The following is a 24,348-nucleotide window of genomic DNA, read 5'->3' on the forward strand; positions in this document are numbered from 1 at the left end:
TTGTCAAATAATAGATAAAATATAACAAAATTCATGAATTTCAAACTTTATTGAGTAAACGCAGCTTTAATATATAGTCCCCAAGCATTATCAATCTACTTTAAATAAAGAAAAGAAAAGAAAATTCGGTTTCTCAAGAACAGCATAATATTCCTTCGTTGCCATTACACTTCTGCCAAAAACAACCTAAATTGACCTCCTTATTTTCTTTTTTAAGAAAAATAAGACAAAGAGATTAGACTCTCGAATGAGACTAAGCAGCCACCGACCATTCCAACGCGCCTCTAACCCATTTTTATTAAGACCCAAAAAGCTATCTTATCTGAAGTAGAGCCTAGTTGTTGTTGTCAAATAGATGATAAAATGGAAAATGTTGAAGAACCGCCCACTAGTAGGGGATATGGGTGGAGTCTTGCTCGAGAGTTGTAAATTTGTATAAAAGGAGAAGAGTCTTTATTTACTCGATATCAAATCTATTAGAAATTGTCCTAAGACATTCTAAACCTTGCCCACCTCACAATCGAATTTTCATAGCCTAGCTTCCTACTAGCAACTCAAAATAAAGGAAAGAAAGCTTCCACTCGAGACACAGCACTTCTGATTCATTAGAATAACTTTAAGAAAGGAACATTATCTTGCGGCTTACCTGTTCTATAAGAAAAGCACATTATTCACTACGCTTGACTTTCTGTAAGTGAAAGCAGTGTGTAAGCTTCTGTTTAATATCATTAATGGCACAACCTCAAATATATAATTGAAATCTCGGATTGGTCAATGACTTTACCAATCAATCTCTCTCTAAACTTGTGCAAAGAGTTTTCATCAATAACTTCCGCATTATGTGCCACCAATTCTTTCTAATCAATCAAGGACCTCTTGTTCCATCTAAATTTTGTCCTTGCTTCGATGTCGACATGGTCGATTTACAAATATCATCATCCCATCGCGATCATCATCCTATAGCTAACGGACCACGCAAAAAGGGTAACAACCACGCATGAACGTTTTCATATAACAGACCGACATGAAGGTTCCACCAACTTTTCCCATGGGCAGCCTCTGTCGAACGGTCAAATCCCGCGTGCCCCGAAAAACACCAATTAACCGCCTAATTTACTTAATTTAATCAATTGATTAATGAGCAAGAGATGCCCCCCGGTCCTAGAAAAATAAAACCGCAACCCGCCCATCTCCTCGGAATTTCCATAAAATAATAATAAGAAGAAGAAGAAGAAGAAAGAGAGAAATTTCCAGATTTTCGGAATCGTCGCTGTTTTTTCGGTTTTGGCGAAGCAGTTGTGTACAGCGAAATCAAACTCCAACTTCTCTCTCTCTCTCTCTCTAGCGATTGATCCAGAAATCCGATCGAAAACCGCATTGCTTCGTCCCGATCGCTCCCGAGATTCTCTCGATCGGAACTGGGAACTTCCGAATCCGCCAATCGATCGGCGCGGGGAAGATGGCGTCGGAGCAGCTGATGGGGGGCGGCAGGCACCGGTACTTCCAGATGGAGTCGGAGGCGGCGGCGGCGGCGGGGACGGTGGCGATGGCGTCGGCGGAGTCGACCTTCCCTTCGTTCCGCCAGGGCTCCGCGGAGCAAGCCCGGGTCTTCGACGAGCTGCCCAAGGCGTCGATCGTGTCCGCCTCGAGGTCCGACGCCGGCGATATCAGCCCGATGCCTCTGTCCTACACCATCGAGTTTCAGTACAAGCAGGTAGGGCGTTCCGTCTTCGCTCGCGCGGTGCGGGCTTTTGAGGTTGTGCCTTTTTGGTCCGGGCGGCGATCGCTCGGGTTTGAATTTTTTACATTTGACTAGCGTCTCGAGGTTTTGGGAGTATTTTGGGTTTTGTTCGGCGGGCTTGTTGATGCTTTTGACCAATTGCGTCACTTGCCTTTGCTCTTATTGATGAGGCGTCTCTTTACACCGGTGAATGCGATGTTCTGCGATGTTTTGCTCTGTTGATTGATGCTGCAGTTATGTTCAGTTTACACGGCTGTGTTTCTTTTCTTATGTTTTTGGTTTCGGAGGTGGTGGGGGCAGTTTAGTGTAGTTTGTTTTGTGAACGAGTGGCTTGAGATGAATCAATATGATGCTCCCTAATTTTCTGTCATTTTGGTGCTTCGATTATTGTAAAATCTGTGTTCTTTGTTGATGAAAATCTGAAGGTGGTGAGTCAAGTAGTTGAAATTCCTGTTCTTTGAGTCTTTTGCTTCAAATGTCAGTCTGAAAAGGTGGATCCTTGATCAGAACTAATTATATTGCAAGCTCGTTGTTCCTTTGAGATTTTTTTTTCCTGTAATTGCAGATAAAAGTTTTGATGTTATAACTCATCACGATAATAATTTATAAGATGGTACGTTGTGTTATCTCACACTCTACTTTAAAAGCTTGATTGGTGAATCTCTCTCTTTTTGTCATGAATGCTCTAGTTCAAATGGCGTTTAGTGAAGAAAGCATCCCAAGTCTTCATTTTACACTTTGCATTGAAGAAGCGTGCCTTCATCGAGGAAATTCATGAGAAACAGGAGCAGGTGCGTCTTGATTTGTAATGTTCTAAATTTTCTAAGTTTACAGTTGTTCAATTCCCTTTTAGCTCTTTATGCTCTATTACCTTAGTTATTTAAGGCTAACGTTTCAGAAGATGTGGGCATTTGATGTACTTCTTATTGGAATATTAAGGTTAAAGAATGGCTTCAAAATCTAGGAATCGGAGATCACACACCTGTTGTTCAAGATGAAGATGAAGTTGATGATGATGCTGTTCCCTTTCATCCTGATGAAAATTTTAAAATTAGGTAATCCATGGCACTCTATGGTGCATTAATTTGGATTCTTATGATTTGAAGCATCCATAATTTTAATAATTCTTACAGGTGGGTTTTTTGTTCAGAGATGTTCCCTCAAGAGCTGTTCTTCCTGTCATTCGCCCTGCTTTAGGAAGACAGCAATCTATATCGGACAAGCGAAGATTGCAATGCAAGAGTACTTGAATCACTTTCTTGGAAATATGGATATTGTCAATTCTCGAGAGGTATACCGTGGTAATTATGCTTAACCATATGGCTGTTATCCTCCCTGATTTTGGCTGTGCATTGGTTTCTGAAAATTTTACTTTCATGTCTAGACTGTTAAAAGTTTTGTGCCTAGTTGTAGCTAGCTGATGCGGTCATATCTTTGTCTGCAAGAGTTGTGTCTGTGATGAAGTCCAGCTGAATAATGTCAATTTACCTGTAACCTTAGGGAACTTTTAGTGTTGAAACTATATTATGGAACTGCATGTGAATACCTTGGTATGACCACTGAAAGCAAGTAGTAATTTGACATCACTATTTGTGGAAATAATAGTCAATGGTCCTCCTTGGTAACCACTTAATGCAAAAAATCTGCATTTTTAGTTTCTTGACTAAGGCTTAAATATGTTCTTCAATGAGTTGTTTTACCATCTAGAAACTTTGTAGTTCTCACATGTTTCTGAGAGAGTCAAATGGTCGTGATTTCTTTGCACTTGAATATGGGGAGCTTGTAGCAGTACTGTTGTTGTCCCGGTAATCCTAATATCAGTTCTTTCATGCTTGGCAAGCTACATCATAGGTTTGCAAGTTTTTGGAGGTTTCTAAATTATCTTTCTGCCCGGAGTATGGCCCTAAACTGAAGGAGGAATATGTAATGGTGAAGCATCTGCCAAAGATACCAAGAAGTGATGATTCCAGAAGATGCTGTGCATGCGGTTGGTTCAGTTGCTGTAATAATAACTGGCAAAAGGTAATAGAATGCATCCATGCAGTTGAGGCTAACATTAATGGCAGTTGGTGTTGATGTAGATCTTACTTGAAATCTTGTAGAAACACTTTGCTAACTTGTGGTTCTCAAACTCTCTTTGAGTGTCTTTTTGCCTCATGTGTATGAAAGCATGTGTTTATACATGTCTATTTTTCCCCCATATTAAAGTCACTCCAGAGATAATTACTTGTTTTCTTCTCTGCAAGGTAAAGTATTATTTGCTCATTATAGATTGGCTTACATACAGATTGATGATTTTTTATTTTTTTTAACAGATTTTGGCATTCATCAGTTTTAAATAGTATTGCTATTTTTATCATAATTATTTTTCTTGTTTTCGTCATGATATATATTGTCATCGTTTGTCCTCTTTTTGTCTTTTTCCTTTTTCTCTGTATATACTTGGTACTCTTTCAGCATTCAAACTTTCTGGCTCGAATAGAAGTTTTGTCCAGTTAATTTATGGACATTTTCAGATATATATTTTTGCCGCCAACTTTTGAGAACACTGTACATTGCAGGTCTGGGCTGTGCTAAAACCTGGATTCTTAGCCTTGCTGGGGGATCCCTTTGATACAAAACCTTTGGATATAATTGTTTTTGACGTATTACCCGCATCAGATGGAAATGGAGAAGGGAGAGTGTCGTTAGCTAAAGAAGTGAAGGAAAATAATCCACTCCGCCATGCATTCAGGGTAAGAAAGCATGCAGCATGCGCAGTTTGCTCTGCATGTGTGTTTGGGTGTATGTGGGTTTTTTTTTTTTTTTTTTTTTTGGGGGGGGGTGGGGGCGCTTAAGAAAATTAATTGAGGTGCTTTTTACTACTTTTGGCCTGTCAATATCATTATAGAGGATTTTAAGTGTACTTACAACTTCTCTATTATTGCCGTAGTGCAGCTTTGCTCTGGGATCATTAGGCTATATATGTGGAAAAATCGGGATATAGGCTATGAGTGTTGCATGAGAAAAGTGATATCAACTACTGTTCTGCTGACTCCCAGTCTTTATTGGCAGTTGAACTACTTTGTCATAGGTTTGTAATTGAACTCTGTATTGTCTACAGAGGAAGTAAACTCATCTTATTAATAAGATATGTAAAATTTATTTAGCCCATCAACAGAAAAATATGACTGACAGAATTGGTGGAAGTTTTCTACGTAATGTTGTTTGTGGTTATTGAGTGGTTGAGAAACATCTTAAACAGATGATAATATGGTAAAACCTAAATGAACAATCTTTAGTGATAGCTAGAGAAGAAGGGGAACACTTACTTTTGACTCCCCATCGGTTGCAGGATGTTACAGGCAAAGGATATATGTCTCAGATGATTGAGGAATTATAACACATTTGCTGTTAATCATGGCTAAAATCGAATGACGTGTTGCACTCAATGGAATTAATAGGCAACAATTTTATAATCAAACTAACAAATGCATACTATGAAAGGTGACTTGCGGAACCCGGAACATCAGATTAAGAGTCAAGAGCAATGCTAAAGTCAAAGATTGGGTGGCAGCTATCAATGATGCTGGTCTTAGGCCTCCGGAAGGTTGGTGCCATCCCCATCGTTTTGGCTCTTTTGCTCCTCCAAGGGGTTTGCATGACGATGGTAGCCAGGCTCAGTGGTTCATTGATGGACAGGCAGCATTTGAAGCCATTGCTGCCTCTATTGAAAATGCGAAATCTGAGGTTTGTGTCTGCCAACCTTGACTCTTAGTTTTGTCAGAACTAATAAATTGATAAATGGTCACATGATGCGAATCATAATTGGGCAAGGGTTGTCGCAGATTTTTATCTGTGGATGGTGGGTGTGCCCAGAACTATATTTAAGGCGTCCTTTTCATACTAATGTTTCGTCAAGACTTGATGCTTTATTGGAAGCAAAAGCTAAACAAGGAGTGCAGGTAAATTTTACTGTTGGATGGCGGATTTTGGTCACTATATCTAACTTTCTAGTGTTATTGTTTTATAGGAAAATACAGTTCTTTAATGGTTCAGATTCTAGATGAACACACAAGTAGATGAGTAGTTTTAGCTCATGTGACATTACTAAATTGGTGCTGGAACCAAATTTTCAGGTGTTAGTATCAAGGTAGTCAAAATCGCCCTTTCACCAAGGATCGATAAGGTGTCCATAAAATTGAATCATAAGATCGAATTGTCAAATTGTAAGATTTTAGCAAACTCTCTATGAATTAGCGACATACATTTCGCAAGTCTAATACATATTGGATCATAAAGGACAAAACTACTAAAGTAAGTAATTACTCGCACTGTTACTAAATTAAGTAATTACTGGCACTGTCAATTACAACTTCAGAGTAATGTCTTTTTTATCCATCAACTAGTATTTGTTAAATCCAAAAGATTAAAGGTGGTTCCTAAAATAAGTAGCGATCATCATCTAAGTTACACAAACAGTACTTAATTGAATGCATTTATAGTAATGAAAGGAAATGGTAATTGTTGGAAAGTTCTTTTGGCCAAAGAAAAGTTTAAAACTTTAAATTTAAGTTAAAATTTAACTTCCAAAAACATCTTTTTTTAATTCAACTTAGATTATACTGATAAAGATAAACCACTCACTGGTCTAGATTAAATTTAAGAGAATAAATCCAGGAATGTGCTTCTATCAGTAAAATCAAAGGATACCTAAAGACATATGGGTCAGAGATGATTATGCTTTTGGAGTTGCTCCAAAGTCACGTTGTGGCTGGCAAGGAGCGATTGTTGCTGTTGAGACCTTGAGAGAGTCGTGACTTTGTCTCTGAATCCTAAAGGAATTGTATCTATGTCTTGTTGAAGAAGAAGAGCTTCTTTGTTTTTCTATTAAAATTTTTTAAAACTGCACTCATCAGTGAAACAATGAGTTTCAGTGGTGTGAAGTGGCTGTTGGGCTTTACAAAACCCAAAATCACAACATAAGATCATGGCCCTACACGATTTTTAACTGATTGTACGTGTCAACTCGTGATTTTGGCTTAAACCAAGCTGTCTTGGTTTCTTAGTTATGAAATATTTTGTGATTGCAGATTTACATTCTTTTGTACAAAGAGGTGGCCCTTGCTTTGAAAATCAACAGTATGTCCAGCAAACGAAAGCTTCTTAGCATTCATGAGAATGTGAGGGTACTTCGATATCCTGATCACTTTTCTAGTGGTGTCTACCTATGGTATGCTACTTTTAGAAACAATTAATAAGATTCTAAGGCTTTCTAGGCATTGTTCTTGTGGGCTGGCAATTTCTGATATCAGCATCTGACTGGATTCAGGTCCCACCATGAAAAGATCGTCATCGTGGATTATCAGATTTGTTTCATAGGTGGACTTGATTTGTGTTTTGGTCGTTATGACACCCCCGAGCACAAGGTCGGTGACCATCCCCCATTGATCTGGCCTGGAAAGGATTATTACAACCCAAGGTAAGCTTCATCAGCATATCAGCGATCCTATTTGCACTTGTGGTGGAGATTTGGCAAAGGATGAAATGCTCCATATGCTACTTAGCTGTTTGTTATACAATGTCAAATTGTATTGTGCCTTTTCATAAAAACTGATTTTGTCCTTAAGAGTAGTCATTTTTATGACTAGGAGGTGGAAGGGATAATTGCTTAATCAGATTGAAATGGCTTTCAGGAAAATACTTCATTTTGTTAGTGGTGATAAGAAAGTGTATTTATCCAAGTACTTGTTTAGATAGGTGGAGGACTATTGCTTTGCTTTTCCTTCATCTGCCACTTGATGAATATTGCACTTTAAAATGTGATCTATCAGGGAATCTGAGCCAAATTCGTGGGAAGACACAGTGAAAGATGAATTGGACCGTGAAAAATATCCTCGCATGCCTTGGCATGACGTCCATTGTGCTCTATTGGGACCACCTTGCCGGGATGTAGCTAGGCACTTTGTTCAACGGTGGAACTATGCAAAGGTTAATTTTCTTTGAAATGGTAAAATATTCTTAGAAGTCATGAAGCCATGACTTATTGTGCATATTATTTAATCTTTCAGAGGAGCAAAGCCCTGAATGAGGAGGCGATTCCTCTACTTATGCCTCAACATCATATGGTTATTCCACACTACATGGGTAAAAGTAAGGAGTTGGAGGTTGAGAGCAAGAATGATGAAGATGGTCACAGTAAAAGCCTCAAAAGACTAGACTCTTTTTCCTCTAGAACATCTTTACAAGATATTCCACTACTTCTTCCTCAAGAGCCTGACAGTGTCGATACTCCTCCTGAAGGAAGCCCAAAATCCAATTGTCTGGATCATAATATTCATCTCCTTGATCAATTAAGCAGAGTAGGCAGGAATCATCACTTCTCGTTGTGTAAATCCAAATATGAAGGTGTGGTTGATACACCGATGAAGGGTTTTGTTGATGACCTTGGCATGGATTTTCCTAAAAAACCGTGTCCACCAGTTGTGTTGACTTCAGATCCAGAATGGTGGGAAAAACAGGAGCGGGGTGATCAAGTGGTGCCTGCAGATGAAAGTGGGCAAGTTGGTCCTTGCACTTCATGTCGTTGTCAGGTTGGTCATGTCTCCTGACCACAGTTTTTCCTGTGTTACTCAAAATTTAATTGGCATATATATTACTGTTTAATTGATATGTTCATTTTAGCATTTTGAAGTTTACGTCTCAGATATTCTAATTTTAGTTGGAAATTTAGTCTTCTCTGCAAATTATGGACGTTCAAAAGAAGATTTCTGGAAATTTGTTGTACGCTGATTCATTAAAAATTTCTGACAATTATCAAATGTAGAAAATATAGATCTTGGACTGAATGTTTCCTCTCAGGCAACATATTCTTGGGGGATTTCTGTTGGTGATTGTTCAAAATTCATTTGAAAATTAATGTATTTTGCTTAATTCTATTTGGCTGCTAGCCTACTACAAACTGCATCCCGATATTTCTGTGAATGAAGTCTGTTAACCGTTGGTAACAGGAGTTAGTCGGTCTTGTGATGCTATACTTATTATATAATTTCTTATCCTAGTTTCATTTGTTTTCTGCTTGAGTATCTAGTAGATTGTCAGATGCCTGAACTCTGTTTTATTTTGAATGATGTCAGCACGTGTCATTATCCTTGTTCTAGACACTGCTTACTTAAAAATCTTTAAAAGGGCTTGTATTCTACATGATTGTTTATTACTAATTATGCTGATTCCCTCCACATGACTCATTGTTATAATTTCCAGGTGATTAGAAGTGTCAGTCAGTGGTCTGCCGGGACAAGCCAGACTGAGGAGAGTATTCACAATGCCTACTGTTCTCTTATCGAGAAAGCAGAACACTTCATATATATCGAGGTGTAAAGACAAGCTCTGATTTCCTGTTAAATTTTGCAGTATTCAAGGCAAAGCTTGGGGAGGGAGTAGTTTTAGTTGGAGATAATAGATTACTGGACATAGAATTTTGTTGAACATACTCAACTGGTTGAAAGTATGATGGGGTTGGATATCCTGCATCAAGTAAAACATAAATCTTCAGAAATTCTAGTTCATTCTCTTATCACAAGCCACATTTCTGTACCCTTTGCATTTACATGGGCGTTTATGCAGTTGGCTGTGCATCTTCATTCTCATTCATTGGTGAATGGTGATTTTGATTATTTGGTCAAACTATGCCTTTTTATCTTATTTGTGCCATAATTTTATATCTTTATGTGGGTTGCATTCTGCTTATAATGATTGTTCACTCCTGACCTTGTCCAATTCTCTGGCGACCAAATTGTCAGAATCAATTTTTTATATCAGGTCTTTCAGGAGATGAAATTATTCGAAATCGTGTTTTGGAATCCCTATACCGCCGGATTATGAGAGCTCATAATGATAAGAGATCTTTTAGAGTTATCATTGTTATACCTCTACTACCGGGTTTCCAGGTTTATTTCTCTATTACTTGAGATTGAACTTAGAGTTAATAACTTTCAGCAGTTTTTTATTTTAAAAAAGTTGTAATTTCCTACAGGGTGGGCTTGATGATGGTGGTGCAGCATCTGTTAGAGCCATAATGCACTGGCAATATCGAACTATATGCAGAGGAAACAATTCAATATTGCACAACCTTTATGGTCTACTTGGTACTAAAGCTCATGATTACATCTCTTTTTACGGTCTTAGAGCTTATGGGAAGCTCTTTGATGGAGGCCCTGTTGCATCTAGCCAGGTAGGGTGCCATGGCAAACGCAAGTTCACTCTATTTTTAATTTCTTTCTCAGTTACTTTCCTCATGCCTCATATCACTTTATTTTATTGGATTATATTTCTGATATTTAGCAGGTCTTGCGTTTGCACTATAGAGACACATTGGCCATGTTGTTCTGAGTATTTGTTATCGTGTATTGCAGGTGTATGTGCATAGTAAAGTCATGATAATAGATGACTGCATGTCACTTATTGGATCAGCAAATATAAATGATAGAAGTTTGCTTGGTTCCAGAGACTCCGAGGTACTAGTTACTATTGGAACTTTATAGTCATGTAATTGCTTATTGGTAACTACTGATGTTTGAAGTCTTTCATGCTTGCGATACTGGTAAGGTCATTTGCTTATTTAAAGTCATCAACACCCCTAAGCATGAGAATGAGATAGCTGATCTTCTGACGGACTTTCCCTTCTGTGGCATATCTTAAATTGGTAGAATGGCGTGTCAGCTTTCAATCAATTGCTTTAGATCTGTTATGTACATTTCCATGTTATCTTCATTCCTTTTGCGTTCCATACCTTCTTTTTTCACCCTAAGTTACATGGTTGTCTCTTTTCTGTCCTTAAAATGGAGAAGTAAGCTATTGGATATACACCACCACTGAGTATATGAGGGTGGATTTATTAGTATATGGAATGGTGAAACTGTGAAAGATTGATACATGAAGTTCTGTGGCTCTGCTTCAGTAATACATAGTCTAGTGTTACTGTCCTGCAAGGTATTTCTGCATGTACTTGATGTTTTTCTTCATCTCATCCTTCTTGTCTCCTGCTTGTAACTTAGATTGGCGTGCTTATCGAAGACAAGGAATTAGTTGATTCAACTATGGGAGGCATGCCTTGGAAGGCTGGAAAATTTTCTCAGAGTCTTCGTCTTTCTCTCTGGTCTGAACACCTTGGTCTTCGTGCTGGACAGGTCAGTGAAAATGTCTGTTTTTGGACCTTTGGATTGAGCTTGAGGGTGGTATAAAACATTAGCTTCTGGGTGCTGCATATGTGTGGATAAAAGTAGAGATTCAGTAACAATTTTGGTTAGACTGCAACCGATCAGTTTTTACCACTCGTTTTACTCAGGTGAATCAAATAATTGATCCAGTGGTTGATTCTACGTACAAAGATATATGGATGGCAACTGCAAAGGTAAGAAGCTTTTCACCCTGATTTCAAAGATTTTCAGTGTACCTAAGGAGTATTTTTGGTTTTTCAAATATGTGAAAGCAGTTGCGGTTTTTTCCAATTGCATTTGGTAGGACCAGTTCCTTCATGTGAAGAAATCTGTCTTATGTCATCTTATGCAATTTATTTATTTATTTGTTTTGGTTTTTTTTTTTTTTGGGGGTGGGTGGGGGTTTGGTGTTTGTGGTCCAATGTGTATTACAGCTGTTCAATTGGGAATTGCCAGCGTTTACTGATCATTTGTTGTACATTTGGCAGATGAATACTGCAATTTACCAAGACGTCTTCTCTTGCATACCTAATGATCTCATACATTCCAGGTACAGCACACATCTGGTGTCGTCGTCTTTCTGCATCTCTTATCTTCCTTTTGGCTGATTATGACGATGCATATGTAAACAGATCATCCGTTTGCGTCTCTCATCTTTCTTGTGAGTTGACTGTGTTGTGTGATGATTGCCATGCAGAGTCGCTGTCAGAGATAATACGGCTCACTGGAAGGAGAAACTTGGGCACACTACCATCGATTTAGGTATTGCCCCTGAGGATTAGAGTCCTACCACAATGGCGATATAAAGAGGACGGATCCCATGCTGAGATTAGAGTCGGTGAGGGGTCATCTGGTTTCTTTTCCCTTGGATTTCATGTGCAAAGAAGATTTAAGACCGGTATTTAACGAGAGTGAATATTACGCATCTTCACAAGTTTTCTACTGAGCATCATCCTTGGGGAGCTTAAAGGGTTACAGATATACGAAAGCGTGAAGGGTAGCCGCATTTGTTGTATCATTACATGCATATATCATTACTTTATACGAAAAACGATTTGACTCTACTCTTTTTTATTTCGGTGGGGTCATTAATGGGCTGGAGGGAAATTGTAATGTTGTCATAAATATAAAGCGCGACTTTGGAATAATGTTGTTCTTGTTATTGAACCTTTGCTTCATTTCATTATGAAACCTCATTTCATTCAAGTTTGTTTGTTTGTTTGTTTAAGTCGAAAGATGGCCTTGTCGCGACTACTTGTTTTTTTTTTTTTTTTTTTTGCGACTACTTGTTTTGAAAGCATCAAGTGAACACTTCTGCACCCATTTTCAAATCCTTGGAGATTATCACCCACTGGTTGGTGTCTCAAACAAGCTCACGCCGGCCCTAAAATTTAGGGTATTTGGATCTGGGCATTAGTCCATGCCGGCCCTAAAATTGTGCATTAGTCTTCTTCAGGTAGGGAATCTTAGGCTGCGCATAGTAATATTCCCCGGCCCAAGAATTTCTATTCTTTTCTTCCCTGGAACAAAAAAAAGAATAAACCCGTTTGATAACTTGTTAGTTTTTGTTAACAAACAAAAAGTTAGCCGGAATGGTTTTAGAATAGAAATGAGAAGTTAAAAAAAAGCTTGCTTCTTGTTCCGGAAATAAGTTTAAGAAATAAATGGTTTTTTTTTTTTTATTCATCTCTTGTTGTCGCTAGGTGTCAAGACCCGAACCGAAAACCGAACCGAACCGCGAACCGAACCGAACCGAAAAATCGGTTTTTCGGTTCGGTTCGGTTTTCATCAAAAACCGAAAATTTTTTTATCGGTTCGGTTTTTATCGGTTAACCGAACCGAAAACCGAACCACAAAGGCACGAACCGAAAATCGAAACTTTTTTTATCGGTTCTCTCCCGACTCCTGTCTCTGAGTCCTCTCGTCGTGTCTCGTCTTGGTTTTTATCGGTTCCCGAGTTCTCCCAACGGCGACGGCAACTGCGACGGCGACGGCGACGGCGACCGATTGAGGGACAGGGTCCCTTTCTTCTGCAAATCTCTCCTTCGTCCCTCTTCCTTCTGTGACGGCGACGGCGACTGAGGGGTCGCCAGTGGCTTTAGATCTGCGACGCCTCTTGCTTGCTCAGTGAACTGGGCTAGTTCAAATCGGTAAGATTCTCCTTTGATTGCTCTGCCTACATCTTCCTCTGCAAAGATCTCTTTTGCTCTTTTTCTCAGTGTTGTCGCTGGGTCGCATGCAGAGGGTATCTGGGTTTTTTCCTTTTTCTTGCTTTGCTCCATTTGTTCTGTTCTTTGAGACGTTTTCTTGGTGGGTGTTGAGGTGAAGGTTTTGTTTTTCTGTTGCGACGCGAACTCTGATTTGTGCTGCTGCGTTGGTTCCGAGGAACACTCTGTCCGTCTACCATTTTTGCTATTTTCTTTTTTGCGGATTTTTGTTTTTCTGCTTCGGCTCTTCTTTTTTCCTGTACAGAAGGATTTTATGTGGATTTAGGTGAGATCCTCATTGTTGTTTCGCTTCCATTGGTGTGACGAGTGTTAATTTTGTTGTTGTGCTGAGTGGTACACAATGAAGATGGATGCTTTATCTGTTTTTTGGGGGAAATATTGAAAATAGATTTAGCCAGATGTTCAATCTTCAGGTTGAGTTCTTGTTTCCAACAAAGTTCGGGTTTTTATTTAGGCATGATTATCTGTTTAGTTTGCCAATCTGTGGAAGTGAAGTGATTTACGTGTTGCTTAAGCTGGAACATTGGAGGAGGGGGATGTTGTTGCAGCTGGAATGTCGATTTAAGCTTCTACTTCTGTCCTATGTTGTTTGGCTGATATGCAAAATTGATGAGAAAATGAAGAAATATTTCGTTAAATGCTCGGCTCCATTGTTGACTTTCTTGGCTCCTTTAGATGGCCATGGTTGATTAAAACGCCTGCTGAACATTCTTATTAGGAGGTTTTACTTTTTGTGTTTGCTTCTCATACATGGGTGCTGATGTCAAAGGGTTATCATTGACTGTATCTCTGTTTACAGCTATTGATTGTTTCCCCCCTAATTTCTGTATTGGAATGTGATGAATCTACGTGGAGTTTCTGGTTTTAATCACCTTCTGAGATGATAGAAACTGAAAATGTCGGTACTTGCCGATTCAGTTGTTGTATGTGGGATTTCTGATGGAAGTTCTGGGCCGATGCAGAGGGGTTGTTTTCTGGTTTTCTTGGTGGGAATTTTTAGGTCCTCTTTCATGTTCAGTGTAGTTCATCCTCGTTTAACATTGTAGCAGTGATGAGCTTCAGCACATTTGCTCAGCTACAGCTAACTATTTCCTTGGTGATTGTAAGCAGACTTTGAGAGAAGACAAGGCTCTTGTTTAATCTAATAATTTTTTAAGGAGCATATACAGAAGGTAAGCCGTCCCACCCAAAAAAAAAAAAAAAAATCGAAAACCAAAAGCTAAAAACCGAAAAACCGAACCGAACCGAACCGAAATTTCGGTTCGGTTCGGATTCAGTTTCAGTTTCGGTTCGGAAGATTTTTTATCGGTTCGGTTCGGTTCGGTTTTTTGAAAACCGAAACCGAACCGTTGACACCCCTAGTTGTCGCCACCGACCACCGCCCCGCCGCCGGCTACCGTTGGCCGCCACCGTCGCTAGTTCTTTGCCGGCGGACGTGCGGCGGACGGCGGCGACCGGCGGCGGCAATCCGTGAACAAGAATAAAAAACTAATAAATACACAATATAAATTATTGTGTTACCAAACGCATTTCTATTCTTTTTCTATTCCAAGAGTAGAAATTTTGTGTAATTACCAAACAGCTTCTTTTACTCAAAAATTGTTTTCAAGAATAAAAATAGAAAAAAACTATTTCTGAAAAAAAAAATTCTTCTCCGGCCAAGAAATATTACCATTCGCACCCTTAGATGTTAGTATTAATAAAGTTGGGGCCGGGCTGGGTCAGGTCGGGTCAGACTAGTGCGGTTTTTTTTTAGATCCCTATTATTGAGCAACTTTGAATAAATTTCCAATTTTACCCCTTTAGAGAACATTTTATAATATTCGGGTTGGACCCGGACCAGACCTGATCCGACCCATTCTCGTGTTATATGATATTCAAGTCTTGAGCGCGTTGGGTTCGGTCAATCACACCTTTGGAGGGTTTCGGGTCAGGTTGGGTATCATGAAAACCTGGCCTAGCTTAATCCCTTGACACCCGTACCCGCTGGTGCCTTTGAGATCGTGGCGTGCTGGTGCTGATCTCCAGGTTTAGCGCATCGTCAATCTGTTTGCTTATCTTCATGCTCTGGAAATGGTACATGAACTGCTCATGCGATGTCCAATCCAGGATCTATTGGGGGAGAGGGGGTGGTGTGGGGTTTAGACCTCTACTTTTGATTTGTCGGTCTCTAAATGCTTATTTTCTTCTTTGTCCTCTATAGCTTGCGAGCTTGCCTTACTATAGATTTGGGTGTTATGCCTACTCATGTCACGAACCGCTCCTTCGATGGAGTCTGTAGCTCGCGGGCCGATGGTCTTAACGTTATGAACTCCTTCGACCCCATCTCCGCATGTTCGCAAGAAGCGCGATCGACAAAGACGGGCGCTGGGGGACCACCAGCATTCTGGCTTTATTGATATTACCGAAAAACAAAACAGTAAAAGCACGGATAATTTATTTTTGGCATGTCCCTTTTCTATTGCGCTCCATAAAGAAAGAAGCATGGCTTTAGAAATTGGGGACGGAACCCCACGCCAGGACCTCCGAATCTCGACCTCACAAAAACAAAACGCGTATCTTTTCCACGGATAAAAATCGTGCCTCGTAAACATCAAATCCTGGCGAACTTAGGTGGGCGAGTGGGTGGGTGGGGAGGTGGGACATGCCACTGCCCAATGGCCGAATCTAGTCCTCAAGTCTCCCCACTCGGCAAATCATTCCACCAAATCTAAAGCCCTCACCATACGCTCCGTACCGTGTCTTGCGTGCTGAAGCCGCCCCGACCCCTTTAGCTGAATTCCACAATTCGGTCGGCCCCTCTTGGAACTTCGGCTTTTCATGTTTTTTCCCTTTCCTTGACGTCCATGTTCACCGACCCATGATGAACTTCGGCCATAATTTCACGCGCATGGCCCCCTCCTCCACCCACATGGACCGGAGAGCGATGCGCGGTGTGGCCCCCCAGCATCGTCACTGGCCCTAAAGTCCATTGATTGTAGGGGTGTCAAAAAGTCAAGTCCCCGACCCGAAATTATGCAGGGCGTAACGTGACCTGACTTGACTTGTATATCATATAACTCGAAACTATGTTGGATGCTAGGTGCTTTGTCCCCATTGCGCGCACGCAGAGAGGGAGAAAAAACCTGCACCGGCTTGGCCTAATCAAGAATGACCCCACCTAACCCAAACAATACCAACACCTAAAAAGGCCCGGACTTAAAAACCCCAATTTGAGGGTCGGGTTGGATCGGGTCCAGCCGGCGGGCCGGTGCAGGTTTTTTTCCACCCCTAATCGATTGTATAATGATTATCTAATACAAGCTACGCCCAATGCGCTATGTTTGTGTGTTTTATCTTTCTTCGTCACGAGATTTCTCATCCACTAGTAGATGCATAAACTTTCTACACGGAACAAGTCAAAGATAATTCGAGGGGTTGACCGGCTCATCGCGAAAACCATGGGGGTTCAAATTCAACTGCCCTGGCCAACCATATAATATACATAAAAAAAGAAGAAGAAGCCGAAGCTCGATTTTACTAAGCGGGCCGTCAATGATTTGATTATTATCCCATGGTGGAGGCGAGCGATGGCAACAATCTCGAAAGGGGCCAGCCACTATTCTCGTCCACATGAATATCAAAAACATGGCCACGCACTGACGTAATTTCCCTTTCGTGGACCAACTGTCTCTTCGTGCCGACCTCGCAATTTGTATAATCTCGCGGGTCTAATCTCATCCCCAAAAATCCCATTTCGTCCGTAAGGTCACATCGCCAACGTTAACGTCAAAGGGCGGGCTGTATGCTCATGACCCCATTGGTGGCGACCTTAGTTATCTTATGTTATCGCATGGGAGCACCATGGCTTTACATCGAGACCAATCAAAAGGAGTAGTTAATGCGTACATCATCATCACCGATGATTTTGTTTAGTTTACCAAACATTCCTAAGAACACCCCTTGGTGATCTGACATATTCCTAGAGGTACCTAGAGAAAAAGGACATTTACAACTCTTTACTTTCACGTGGCATAGTATCCATAGGCGAAGACTAGGGTAGCTTTTACGCGGATGGGTTGGGCCCAATAAGTGCCGTGACGCTTGAAGTTAGATTATATGGAAAATGATACAATTTAGAGATTATATTGAATAGTTACCAGTAGTTCAGAAAATGCACTAAACAAATTAAAAAGTATAAGGACATTTACAGCTCTTTGCTTTCGCATGGCGTAGCATCCATAAGTGAAGACTATGGTAGCTTTTATGCCGACGGGTTGGGCCCAATAAGCGTCGTGACGCTGGAAGTTAGATTATATGGAAAATGATATAGTTTAGAGATTATCTTGAATATTTACTAGTAGTTTAGAAAATGCACTGAGCAAATTAAAAGTATAAGGACATTTACAGCTCTTTGCTTTCACACGGTGTAGCATCCATAGGCGAAGACTAGGATAGCTTTTATGCCGACGGTTGGGCCCACGAAGTCTTGTGACGCTGGAAGTTAGATTATATGGAAAATGATATAGTTTAGAAATTATATTGAAGATTAACAAGTAGTTTAGAGAACGTATTGAGCAAATTAAAAGTATAAGGACGACGTTGTACATCAAGTTAAAGTTAGTGATCATATTGCATAAGTTACAAATTCAAAGATCATATGAACTATTGGACCAAAATTTTGGGATCATTTATTCTATTATTCTTAGATTATATGAAATTCTTACGAGATTTATGGATCTCGACTGCCTCAATTCTAGAGAGAGGAGGAATTTCTAGATAATTATTTTGCATGAAATACGAAATGTTGGAATGCATCAAATTTGTCAAATCGGTGGATTGGATTGAGAATTGTTCAACTCAAATTAACCTATTTAATCCATTTGACCCATTCCCATACAATTTAAATCCAGGTATCCATACTTGACTTGATCCATATTACTAAAATATTTTCATATGTAACCCAATCTAGGAAAATTCATATCCAAATTGAGGTGGAATGTGAAGCGATCGAGCATAAGATCGTGTAAAGGGGACAAAAAGTGAAAAGAGAATCATAAAGATGGGTTGAGTCAAAAATAAATCATGCCCATATGATAACTCAGTCCATCATACATAGATTAATAAATGAACCCGTGACCCATTTGACCCATTTGCATAGTTCTAGAATTTGGATAATAATACAAATGGTTCTTAAATTTTTAACCAAATGTGCAATGCGATCTCTGAATTTTTAAATTGTTTAATATGAACTATGAACTTATGATATATTTTCAATGTAAATCTCTATATTGTATTAAAAGTTCATGGACCACGTTGAGCATTAGACTTAAGTTTAGGGACTACTTTGCATTGTGTCATATTCCCGCTAGAATTTAGGGATAAGCTACAAAATTCAATTATTTTGTACGGTTCCCAAATTGACCCCCTCCTCGGCAAATCCAACGCTAGATGTTAATGCGAAAGACGAGAAGGGCACCCTGGTAATTTCGCACCGCCCCCCACAAACCATAGAGAGAGATCATGGGAATGCTCTTTCTTTTTTATGTTCGGCCTACGTACGCTTGAAAAAGGAGAGAGAGGTCGGCAATGGAGGAGTGCAAGTGAGACGTACTCCTCCTCCTCCTCCTCCTTCCTTCCTTCTCCAAGCAACGCGAGCGCGATCTTATCATCCTCTCGCGATCTTCTGCACTGCTCCGTAGCCTGATCGATCCTCCTTCGCGCCGGACGTAGGGAGGGAGGGAGCGAGCGAGCGAGCGAGCGAGGAAGCGAGAGATTCTGATCAGGTATCTGTGCTGCTCTCGATTCCTCTCTGTTCATCGTCACCTTCGGAGTTCCGTTTTAGCTCGTTCTTGCTCCTTCGAGAGAAAGAGAGAGAGAGAGAGAGAGAGATGTGCTGCTATCGATTCCTCTCCGTTCGTCATCACCTTCGGAGAGTTCCGTTTTAGCTCGTCTTTGCACTTTCTAGAGAGAGAGAGAGAGAGAGAGAGAGAGGAAGGAAATGGAGGTTTTGGTATGTAGTCGGAGGAGCGAGCGATTCCGATCAGGTACTAGCGCCGCTATCAATTCCTCTCCGTTCGTCATCACCTTCGGAGTTTCGCTCGTCTTTGCACTTTCTAGAGAGAGAGAGAGAGAGAGAAGAAGGAAATGGAGGTTTTGGTATGTAGTCGGAGGAGCGAGCGATTCCGATCAGGTACTAGCGCCGCTATCGATTCCTCTCCGTTCGTCATCACCTTCGGAGTTTCGCTCGTCTTTGCACTTTCTAGAGCGAGAGAGAGAGAGAGAAATGGACGTCTTGAATGTTGTTGCGATCATCGGGAGGGGATGTGTAGTCGGCCGCCATGATTGACGTGCTTCATTTCGTCCTTCCTCTTTTTCAAATGTTCCGGTTGCTTTTCGGAGATTGATGCGAGTTTTTCTTGTCGTTCGTATCGGATTCTTCTGGGAAGCGACTGTAGTACGCGAGGTCAATTTCCAACTGCGCTGCTCGACCAGAAAATGAAGGGACAAAAAAAAGAAAAGAAATTCCCAAACTGTGCTGGATTCTGTTTGCTGACAATCTGTTTTCACCGGAAACAAGAGAAAAATAAAATTCATCTTCGCGGGGTGACCATGACGGGGAAAAATGATTATAGTAAGAATTTGGTAGGATGAGGAGGTGGTGGTTGCAGAGAAACTCCAAGGTTGTAAATTGCACTTTATCATCATCATCATTATTATAATTATCATCATCATCATCAATTATGGAGCAAACTGCAGTAGAGGTAATGAAATTCTCTTTGCTCGCCTGGAGCCTAATACTGCCGTATGCAGTTCTAGTAGAGAAGGGCTCTTGGTTGTTTCCTCAGGAGCTCGGTCAGTCCCGGGAATTAGTTTTCTACTGGTTTCTCCGTGTTGTTTCTGCAATCAAACAAGCCGAGAGTCTTTTTTTTTTAATTATTTCCGTTATTGCATTCATTCGACTTTATACTATGCTATGAAGAAGTTTCTTAGAACTATGGCATAGATTGTTGCATTTTATATGGTTTCGGTATTGCTTTGTTGATCTATGTGAGGATGGATGCGAAGAAAGTGATGCGTTCTGTCTTCAGTTTTTGCTCTAGTATGTGAAGGGTTGGAAAATCCACCTGTATTATGTAAAATCCATTTAAATCCCTGAATGTGATAAGCATTGTTTTGAACCCACTTTCCTCTTTTCATGTTTTATCGGATTTCTGGGCAATTCACATGAACTTGGCCTCGTCCTACAAAATGTTAAAGGCTGCTGATTAATTGCCTTTTTTTTTGAGATACAGGGGCTATGGTTCTGTTACCGACTTTCCTTGATGGACTTGCGAAAACCATATCAAGTAGGAAAGGAAAAAGTTGTCCATGCGATGTTGGAAGGGAAGCCGCAAATACCCTGGCCAAGGAAGCAAGGAGGAATGAGTCGATCTTGAGTTCGACGGCTGCTGTTAAGATCAGCAAGTCTAGTAGACTTGCCTCAGCATGCTCCAAAAGAGGACGCAAAGGAGTAAATCAGGATTGCTTTATACTCTGGGAGGTAGGTCGTTCGATCATCTTCTGGATCGGAAGCCAACAGGCACTATACTGCAAAAGAAGAAGATTCGTGCGAATGGGCCTTTCCTAAATTATCGTGCTTTTCTTCGCAGGAGTTTGGTTGTCAAGAGGACATGACCTTTTGTGGAGTTTTTGATGGTCATGGTCCTTGGGGCCATGCTGTGGCAAAGCGGGTCAGGGAGCTGTTGCCTTCTTTTTTGCTGTGTAAATGGCAAGAAGCTCTCGGTGTAGGATCATCCCAAGATTGGAATTTTGAAATGGAATTTGATGCAAACCTTCAGCACTTTGACATATGGAAGCAATCCTTCCTGAAAACATATGCTGCCGTTGACCAGGAGCTGAAGCTGCATAGGAGTATCGATACTTTCTGTAGCGGGACTACAGCTTCGACCATTGTTAAACAGGTACCCTGATTAGGCTCACACTTTTTATGCTTGACCTGTCCATCAAGAGGATTCTTTTAAGAATTTACTACAATCTAATGTTGTCCATTGAAATATTAAATTTAGCATACAGCCCCAGTTGGCTTCATTTACTTTGACTGTTTCTTTTTCATTGCCTTTGAGATAATATGGGCAAAATTTTCACTGTATTTTTTAAATGAGTAAAGCATGTTTATGACCATTTTATGGATCTCTCAGGTATAACTTGTCATATTCTAGCCTGAAGATCTCCTTTTCCATTTTCTATGATTTCAGGGTGAAAATCTTCTTATAGCAAATATTGGTGATTCTCGGGCTGTTCTGGCTACTACTGATGATGATGGCAGTTTAGTTCCTCTTCAGCTAACCATCGATTTTAAGCCCAACTTACCTCGTAAGCCTCTCTCTCTCTCCCTCAGCATGTTATGTACTTCCTCGCGTGTATGGAGACCCGTGTTTTGAAAGATTTATATTGTGTTGTTGATGTTGGTCACAGAGGAAGCTGAGCGAATAAAGCAGTCAAAAGGGAGGGTGTTCTGTTCGCACGATGAGCCAGGGCTGTACAGGGTCTGGATGCCAAATGATGAGACGCTGGGATTAGCAGTTTCCAGAGCCTTCGGTGACTACTGCTTGAAGGACTTTGGACTTATCTCGGTGCCATATGTGACACAACGAAAGATAACCAGCCGCGACCAATTTGTCATCTTGGCTACCGATGGAGTACGCATTTTCAGAATTCTCTTATTTTGCTTTCTGTTCTATAAAGCATCGACACTTTTCTACATGGATAAATTGAGTAATTTTCATTATTGATTTGGGAGGTTAGCTTGAGTTTTCAAGATAAAGATGATATTATGGGTAGCTCAAATGGATTCTGTGCTGAATTCGAGTAATATGAAGCAATGTGAAAAGAATCTGCTTTTTTCTCTTGCATTCGGGTACATAAACTGTAAGTACGCATTAATCTTTGATGTAGTTGATTGAGAACACTGTGTAAACCACTATGAATCATCATTAAGCTAGCTTGGAGGCCTCATAGGATCAAAATAGGAAATGCTTTGGTGGCAGCGACTAATGAATACTGCCTAAACTTTAATTTTTCTCATGAGATGATCTAGGGTTCGCAACCCAACCATGGCATTAATGTTAATACCATGAGCTCACATGATTATGTGGATATTGCAAGCAGCATTTGATGTTAAAATGGGCACTTGTCTTAGAACACAACCATAAATTGAGACTAGAAGGTTAAATGTGTGATAAATTTAGTTGATATATACGCCTTGATTTTCCAATATGAAGCTGATATCCTACTCAGATGGCTTTCTGCTGTTACAGAAACGTGGAAGTTGCAGTTCTTAGTTGGAAGTTGCATTGTTGGCCAGTAGAGAATTGATCGAGATAGATATATGATGGTTCAGATTCTGAACGTTTATGCATCAATGCGCAGGTGTGGGACGTCATATCCAACCACGAAGCCATTCAAATCGTGTCATCGGCACCCGATAGGGAGAACTCAGCTAAGTTGCTGGTGGAGTGTGCCGCTCGAGCGTGGAAGCTCAAGAGGCGTGGCTTCGCGAGGGATGACATCTCGGCTCTCTGCCTATTCCTTCACACCACGGAGACCAACCGGTTCGACCCCCCTTTGAAGGCTCTGACAAAGAGTACTTGGCGTCAAAACTGAGAAGCACCGCGGGGTGTACGGTTGAATTCCCATCCATGCCGCCGCCCTTTTAGCTGACTCGAAGTCGTCGCTGTACATACGAAAGATAGTTCTTACGTTTCTAACCACGGATCCTATAAAAAGGAAATGACGTTATGTTGCAATCGCGTGTAGTTTGCCCCAAAGATGAACGCGAAAAAGCTCTTCATCTACCTCTTCCTCTTCAATTTCAATAATCGAATTAGATCTCGCGATTCCGGCGGATAAAATCAGCCTCAAATAACTCAAGGCGGTCGTGAAAAGCATTGTTTTAATCAAGCATCCTCAGGATAATCAGCTTTTTGGGGGAGTATATGGAAAGTTGGAGCAGAGAGAAATAGAGCAGGAGCGAAAGTCCCACATGGGAATTTCATAAAGCATTTTGGCTGGTTATAATCCGTTTCACCCATGAAGCAAAAGTCAACTCGTCCTGTCAGGGGTGAAAGGCGACTCGTCAACGATCGGTCAGAGACGGCGGGTTGTGCCGACACCTACTACAAACGAACACACCCTCCTTCGCGGCCGCGGAGGAAAATATTGCAACGCCCGGGCGAAGCGAAGGAAATCTAGTCAATCCTAGTCCCGGAAGTATCCTCGGGATGATCAGCTTTTTGGGGAGTATATGGAATGTTAGAGCAGAGAGAAACAGAGCAGGAGCGAAAGTCCCACATCGCTCGGATGGGAATTTCCTACACCATTTTGGCTCTTTATAATCCGTTTCATTTATGTAGTAAGAAGTCAACTCGTCCTGTCAGGGGTGAAAGGCGACTCGTCAATGATCGTATAGAGACGGCGGGTCGTGCCGACACCTACTACAAACGAACACACCCTCATTTAGCGGCGAGCGAGTCCTGCCCTACTTTAGGTTGGTCTTGCCCGCCAATTTTTGGAAGCCTCACCTCCGGGGTGGGGCTCACACAATCATCCCAAGTTTTATGGCTTTCGTCGGGAGACCTTACATGATTTTAGTGAGATTCTTGTTGAGATTCGATCATTTGGGAGATCTAAAGAGATTCTTCTTGTAAGATTCTTACGGTTGAATGAAATAATTTTGGGAATATCTCACAGTTGAATTTTGGAGGATTCATTTTTGATTAATTTGGTGTCCAACACGTATTCGTTGTTACTGCACTACAATTTGTAATTAACTAGATATCCACTTAATTGTATATTTAATCTTCACCTGTAATTTACTAATTTACTAATCAAACGTAATTAATAGTTTCATTTTCCATTATAGATTTCTGGTGTTTAATTTTAGGAGAGATATGACGATCCCCACAGTGGTAGATTGCACGTCTCAATCTTCCCTATAATGATTCTGAGCTGCGAACCCAACCACAATTTCCCGTGTCTCGCAAAATCATCAGGAAAAAAAAAAAATCCTCCCTGTCGTCTTATCATCTATAAGTGGAGTAAATTGAAGGCTGACGGAATTTAATTTTCTTAATAAGCCGCACAACTTAAGTTGCATAATTTAGAATACCATTGACATAATTCAGTTTTAAATTTGTTACGG

General features: G+C 40.7%; 2 protein-coding genes across 3 annotated transcripts; both read left to right on the forward strand.

The window, feature by feature from the left end:
* The first annotated feature begins 1,180 nt into the window (after window positions 1-1,180).
* Window positions 1,181-12,144, forward strand: LOC104415179 (phospholipase D zeta 1). The gene is given in 22 exon segments (XM_039301006.1): window positions 1,181-1,714; window positions 2,431-2,532; window positions 2,681-2,796; window positions 2,892-2,968; window positions 2,971-3,032; window positions 3,593-3,763; window positions 4,303-4,476; window positions 5,228-5,470; window positions 5,569-5,685; window positions 6,814-6,953; window positions 7,053-7,202; window positions 7,555-7,711; window positions 7,792-8,313; window positions 8,984-9,094; window positions 9,523-9,669; window positions 9,756-9,953; window positions 10,135-10,236; window positions 10,777-10,908; window positions 11,067-11,132; window positions 11,427-11,488; window positions 11,636-11,712; window positions 11,715-12,144. Coding segments are annotated over 22 exon segments (3,351 nt in total). The 5' UTR covers window positions 1,181-1,459; the 3' UTR covers window positions 11,885-12,144.
* A 6,545-nt stretch (window positions 12,145-18,689) lies between these two features.
* Window positions 18,690-23,477, forward strand: LOC104417527 (probable protein phosphatase 2C 41). Of its 2 annotated transcripts, none has more exons than XM_039301193.1 (6): window positions 18,690-18,931; window positions 20,441-20,688; window positions 20,798-21,109; window positions 21,404-21,521; window positions 21,624-21,847; window positions 22,578-23,477. In XM_039301193.1, the coding sequence occupies exons 2-6, from the start codon at window positions 20,446-20,448 to the stop codon at window positions 22,809-22,811; spliced, it is 1,131 nt and encodes a 376-aa protein (XP_039157127.1). In that variant the 5' UTR covers window positions 18,690-18,931; window positions 20,441-20,445; the 3' UTR covers window positions 22,812-23,477. The 2 variants fall into 2 exon arrangements, with proteins under 2 accessions (XP_039157127.1, XP_039157126.1); XM_039301192.1 differs by lacking the exon at window positions 18,690-18,931 and adding an exon at window positions 19,874-20,000.
* Window positions 23,478-24,348: the final 871 nt, after the last annotated feature.

Source organism: Eucalyptus grandis, chromosome 8 (genome assembly GCF_016545825.1).
Source record: "Eucalyptus grandis isolate ANBG69807.140 chromosome 8, ASM1654582v1, whole genome shotgun sequence".
Lineage (NCBI taxonomy): Eukaryota > Viridiplantae > Streptophyta > Magnoliopsida > Myrtales > Myrtaceae > Eucalyptus > Eucalyptus grandis.

Coding starts and splice junctions, on each gene's coding strand:
- LOC104417527 (XM_039301192.1), top strand. CDS start 19,889: ATGGAGCAAACTGCAGTAGAGGTAATGAAATTCTCTTTGCTCGCCTGG. Junction 20,001..20,440: donor GTTGTTTCCTCAGGAGCTCG/GTCAGTCCCGGG, acceptor TTTGAGATACAG/GGGCTATGGTTCTGTTACCG. Junction 21,522..21,623: donor TTTTAAGCCCAACTTACCTC/GTAAGCCTCTCT, acceptor TGTTGGTCACAG/AGGAAGCTGAGCGAATAAAG.